This window comes from Ruditapes philippinarum, unplaced genomic scaffold, assembly GCF_026571515.1.
Source record: "Ruditapes philippinarum isolate M1 unplaced genomic scaffold, ASM2657151v2 ctg4617_1_1_1_1, whole genome shotgun sequence".
In the NCBI taxonomy this organism is placed as follows: Eukaryota; Metazoa; Mollusca; class Bivalvia; order Venerida; family Veneridae; genus Ruditapes; species Ruditapes philippinarum.
In genome coordinates, this window is record NW_026866276.1 from 90,982 (window position 1) to 96,981 (window position 6,000).

The 6,000-nt window shown below is 34.6% G+C and overlaps 1 protein-coding gene across 1 annotated transcript in view; it reads right to left on the minus strand.

The window, feature by feature from the left end:
* LOC132731982 (uncharacterized) overlaps positions 1–2,385 on the minus strand; it is a 74,426-nt gene extending 72,041 nt beyond the window's left edge. The window contains exon 1 of the mRNA XM_060718284.1: positions 1,788–2,385. Coding sequence (XP_060574267.1) covers positions 1,788–2,354 — 567 coding nt within the window. The 5' untranslated portion in view covers positions 2,355–2,385. The remainder of the gene's footprint in view (positions 1–1,787) is intronic.
* Positions 2,386–6,000: the final 3,615 nt, after the last annotated feature.

Sequence of the window (6,000 nt, forward strand, 5' to 3'; positions counted from 1 at the left end):
ATACAAAATATTTTTTGTTTCCCACCATAAAAATTACAGCTAGCCAAAAAATTGTATTGCAAACAAAAAATATTTGTGAATACAATTTATGCATAACAATTTTTGAATCATTATTCATAATGTGGCAAACTATTTCTCTGACAAAATAACTGCATTAACCTCATAGTCACCTTAGTGCAGTAATGGGTAAACTCCTATAAAGTTATATAATAGAGTTTATAACCAACAAAGAAGTTTGTAAAACATGTATGCCCCCTATCGGCAGCCAATTAGTCATGTGATCAGGTTATTATGCATGACTTCTGACCCAGAGTGAACAAACAATTAATAAGGGTTATCTAGTATCTACTGTTTATGACTAGTCACAAGGTAACAAGGTAATAATAATCATTGTGACCCCATAGGTTGTGTGCAGCAATTTAAGTTATTACAAATCTTAACAAATAATATATGCATAAATTTTGTGAATCATGCAGGCCTCATTAATGACAGCCAAGTTGTTACATAAGACCTTCAAATGTGTATACCAAAAGCATTTTTAGTTTAATATAAAAATATCAACTTGAGTTGTTGAGTTATTGGTCAGAAACCGTCATAAAGTACAAGGTCAAAATGACATTGACCCCTTGATCCCAAAATCAATAGAGGTCACCTACTGGTCATGACCAATCACCATACCAAGTTTGAAGTTCCTAGGCCTAAGCGTTCTTTAGTTATTGATCGGAAACCATTTTTACCTACAAAGTCAATGTGATCTTGACCTTTGACCCCAAAATCAATAGGGGTCATCTGCTGGTCATGACCAATCATCATACCAAGTTTGAAGTTTCTAGGCCTAAGTGTTCTTAAGTTATTAATTGGAAACCGTTTTCATCTACAAGGTCAATGTGACCTTGACCTTTGACCCCAAAATCAAAAGGGGTCATTTGCTGAACATGACCAATCACCATACCAAGTTCAAGTTCCTAGGCCTAAGCGTTCTTTAGTTATTGATCGGAAACCGTTTTTACCTACAAGGTCAATGTGACCTTTTACCCCTTGACCCCAAAATCAATAGGGGTCATCTGCTGGTCATGACCAATCACCATACCAATTTTGAAGTTCCTAGGCCTATGCTTCTTTAGTTATTGATCGGAAACCGTTTTTACCTACAAGGTCAATGTGACCTATACCTTTGACCCCTTGACCCCAAAATCAATAGGGGTCATCTGCTGGTCATGACCAATCACCATACCAAGTTTGAAGTTCCTAGGCTTAAGCGTTCTTTAGTTTTTGATCAGAAACCTTTTTAACCTACAAGGTCAAATTGACTTTGACCTTTGCCCCCTTGACCCCAAAATCAATTGGGGTCATCTGCTGGTCATGACCAATCACAAAACCAAGTTTGAAGTTCCTAGGCTTAAGCGTGCTTTAGTTATTGATCGGAAACCGTTTTTACCTACAAGGTCAATGTGACCTTAACCTTTGACCCCTTGACCTCAAAATCAACAGAGGTCATCTACTGGTCATGACCAATCACCATACCAAGTGTGAAGTTCCTAGGCCTAAGGGTTCTTTAGTTATCACTCGGAAACCATTTGGTCTACAAACTGACGGACCGACAAATGCAAAGCAATATACCCCCTCTTCTATGAAGTGGGGGCATAATAACTACACTAAGGTAACAATTATCTCTTTTACTTTTATGTATACGCAATTAACAGACAACATTTTAATCTTACAGTAAAGCCTAATATTCTACAAAATTTAAAATAAACATAATAATTATAGTAAACAAATCTAGTTACCTTTGAAAAAAGATTGTTTGGTCCTGTAACATTGCATCCAATATGACTATGAAAGTACTTGTTATTTATGATAACATGAAGCAACCCAGTGCAATCAGTGTCAACTGCTGATGTCTTGTCCTTGTACCCCGGAGCATTTATAAAACATTTGCAAACGTTCCATGGGTCTGTCGACCACTGTTGGACATCACTGTTTTTCCAAAAAGGTGCCGGTGGCATTGATGCATGATACTGTATAATGCTGTCATAGATGGCACCACATACGTTGTTTGGACAGGGTCTCTTATTATTAGGAAAACAACAGTTACATTTATCTTGATTGAGGGGACATATCCCTTTTGAGACTCGGACATGATCTGGCTGGAGAGTTGTTATCTGACAGGTGCCACATGGTATGTTTGGTTGAGGAGTCTTTGTTTGTTGTATTTTGTTAATAATATCGTTGTGCTGCTGTCTTCCAATGTCATCACAAAATGGCGCAAGTCCCTCTTTAAGATAACCCAAGCCTAGGCCAGCCTTAACCCACTGCCGGTATTTGTTATTCTTTAAATGTATCTCATGTGCCATCTTGATTTCTAAAACAAACAAAAAATATTTTTAGCTACAGTACAGCTCGCGCGGAATGTACTTTTTTCCTTTTCCCTCCGCGGAACTTGGGAGGAAAATCGCCGAGAAACTCCACAAAACTCCGCAATTTTCGGAGGTGTCGCGGAGACAGAAATTCGCCGAAAGCGGCGGTATTTTACTTAAAAAAAACGGTGTATTTCAGTCCTCCGCGATTCTCTGTGACTTTTCTTTCAATTGGTGCAAATAAAATTCGTAAAAATGATCAAAATAAAAGAAATTGTTTCTTGTAAATGTATGTTGTAGATCTACTTTCGATTTCAGCAAGGATATTATCTGTTACCTGGCCGGTATTCCGGACCATTGCACACGTGTTTATATTTATACCTATGACATAATAATAGAGATGAGCGTATATTAAAACATGTATATCATATGCATATGTATATTATTTAAACTTGATGAATGCAGACTTGTTCATAATTTTATGAGACACCTATTATGCGTTGTCTTTCAACGAATTTATTTCAAACAATTCATGTTAACAGAAGATCTAAACTTTTGTAAAAGTGATTGTTGTTGTTGTTCTTGTAGTAACTGTGTACAGTTTTAATGTTAGGCCTAATTGTTTTTGTGTATCATCAAATTCAATACATTTATATACATGTTTATCTTTAGATCCATCGTCTCTTCCCATCATTTTATTTCTAACCAGTCATCTTTGAAAATAGATTGTACACTCGTGTTTGTAATAATAATAATTTCTATATTTGTTTTCATTTCAGGACCTAATAGCAGTTTTAATAGTTCAGAAAAAGAAGCGAGTTGTATTCTCCTTAAGAGTTCAACTTCACATTCTCTTCCCTTTTCTTTTCCTTAATCTTGTACTTTTGGATTGAGATTATCTACATATTATATGAAGTTCGGTGGAGAAATTTCACGGATTAAGGCTGCGTCGATCTTCGGAAGATATGTACTGTAAGCTTTGAAGATGTCAAGACAGACTTTCTGAATGATAAAACTTAGGATTTGACGGATGGTCCTTATCAAAATGCACAATGTATCCTCATTACAAAAAAAAAAGAATTATAACAAACAACTTTTGACAAGCATGTGCACATCTGAGCAAAAAGATAAGTATGTGCAAACGGCGCTCAGTCATTGGCGTTGACGTCAAACAACATACTCAAAAAATGTTCACTTACCAAATATATCATCTATGCAAATGTTGAATATATTGTACATGTATGTTTGCCGGCTTTAAAAAAAAAAGGGGGGGGAAGGCAAAGAACAATGATACACAGTATAACATTCATAATATTCTTTGTTCACTTCTTTTATTTGTCAACCTTTGTAGAACAAATATTATTAGTATTACTTATACTTCAAGTAAGAAGTTATTTAGATAAGGCACATCGTCTCTGGAAACTCTTGAAATCTTCCATGCATGGTCATCTCGCTGAAAAAAAAACGTTAATGATTATCAATGATTGATAGAATAAAAAGTATTTTGAAACCAATATCATTATACACTAAATGAGAAAAAAGAACGTTTAATCTTATTTATTGAAAATGAAGTCGGTATAGTTTTTCACCAGTGTGTATACATTTATATTGAGAAGAGAAACTGTATAAAACACAGATATATTTTATCGTAAATTATTATAGAGAATTGTAAAAGGTGAAATTATAATTTTCGCTGTTGACACATTAAATTATCAGTGAGGACGTACTAGTTTTGTTGTACAAATTTGTGGACATTTGAAATAGACATTGTGTACGCGTTGGGAAACGTATAGGTCAAGAACTACATGTATATAAACAGGTAACCAATGTCTTATAAACTTTAAAATCTTAAAGAAAAAGAAACTTTATAATTTGTGTTGTTGACCAAATTAAATATGTGAAGTCATGAGCAAAGCATGGAGACCGACGTATTTTAAAAAACATGCATGTAAAATATAAAACAATACAGGTGTAGTATTACATGTACACGTCAAATTTTCAAAACTGTTGATCTTATTTCTTTACAAAATATAAATAGGGTTGTTATAGTTTTTCATGTTGACACATTTACCCCGGAGCTATCTGTTATAAAAATCTCTGCATTTACGGGTGATTGAAATAACGGATATATCTACAGTACATGTATATCTAGCTCCGAGGCCTATTTCCAACATATGCCAACATTTCCAATGCGCTTCAAAACATAAAAAAACTTATATACACCTACAGTATCCTTGTCCTAAAAACAGCAACAAAAAATGCCAAATAAAGTATAAAAACAAAATACGATGTAGACATGATTCAGCGGTACGGTGTTCAAGAAGATTGTTCACAAGAAATACTACGATCGATTAATCAAGTGGACCTACAAATTTCAAAACAAAAATAAATAACAATTAAGATAATTACAAATGTAGTTTCTTTAATGAAAAATGAAAATTACTTTAATGAAAAGGGATAATTTTAAAATATAATATCAACTTATAAATCGTGATTTTCTTGGAGAATCTCCGCGGTAATACCTTTACACTCTCTAAAACTCCGCGATTGTGGTCCAGGTTGTTTCTCCGCGATTACGCTCAGAAAAACGCGGTGGATTAAGGAGTTTGCTTAAACGTCGATCGCGGAGGAAGCATAAAAAATGTACATTCCGCGCGAGCTGTACTGTACAATTTGTAAGAATCCAAAGAAAACCATTATTTACTATGACTGATCACAAACACTTGTATGCCCTGAAAGCTGGCCCAAGTTAAGGGACCATGAACTTTGACTTACAATGAAGGCATTGCTACTATCACTAGAGGGCCATATTAGACCCAGATTGCTCATCTAAGATTCGTTGAAGAAATAGTCATCATATAGTACAGAAGTAGATATTATTTGTTCCTCATTGAGCAGCCAAAATCAATTCAACCATTTCTATGTCTCAAGTAGAACTTGGAAGACATGTACGTTAGACGTCATCTCGAGACATTTGTGTGTCTTTTTTCTTTGGAATTATAAGCAAGGAAACTTTACAAACCATAAAAGAAATAACAAACACATCTCGATATCAATTATAAATCTACTTTCCATAAAATAAATGTACAGTACACAGCTTAAACAATTTACTAAAGTCTGTCAATCCCTGCGATTATTTTACGGTTGGATTGTCACGGAAACGTCCCTGCTACAGTTTTGACTTTCTGTTATCACCCGATCGGGTGCTATTTGTGCTGCGGAATATCGTCACTGTTGATCACTGTGAAATATTGCAGGGACATTCCGCTCTCTTGGGTGACCAATGATCAATTTATTACACACGGTAATTTACTAAAATACATACATGTATGTACGATTGAAAAAAATTAACACACCCAGCATTTGTCTTCTTAAATTTCTAAAGGGCAGATAATTGCCCCCTGTTTTAAAAATTTTAAACTTTAACCAAAATTCATTGCAGACTGTCAATATTCAATTGTGCGAAAATACACTAAAACACTCGCCAACAAAGTAGCATCAATAAATAAATGAGATATAATGTTTCCAACTTAAATAACATACGCAAAATTTACACACATGATGACCTCTGACAATTGACTAGTCTGCTCTTCAAAAGAATCTGCCATCTTTAAAGTTGACACATGTGTATTCCCTACCAAAA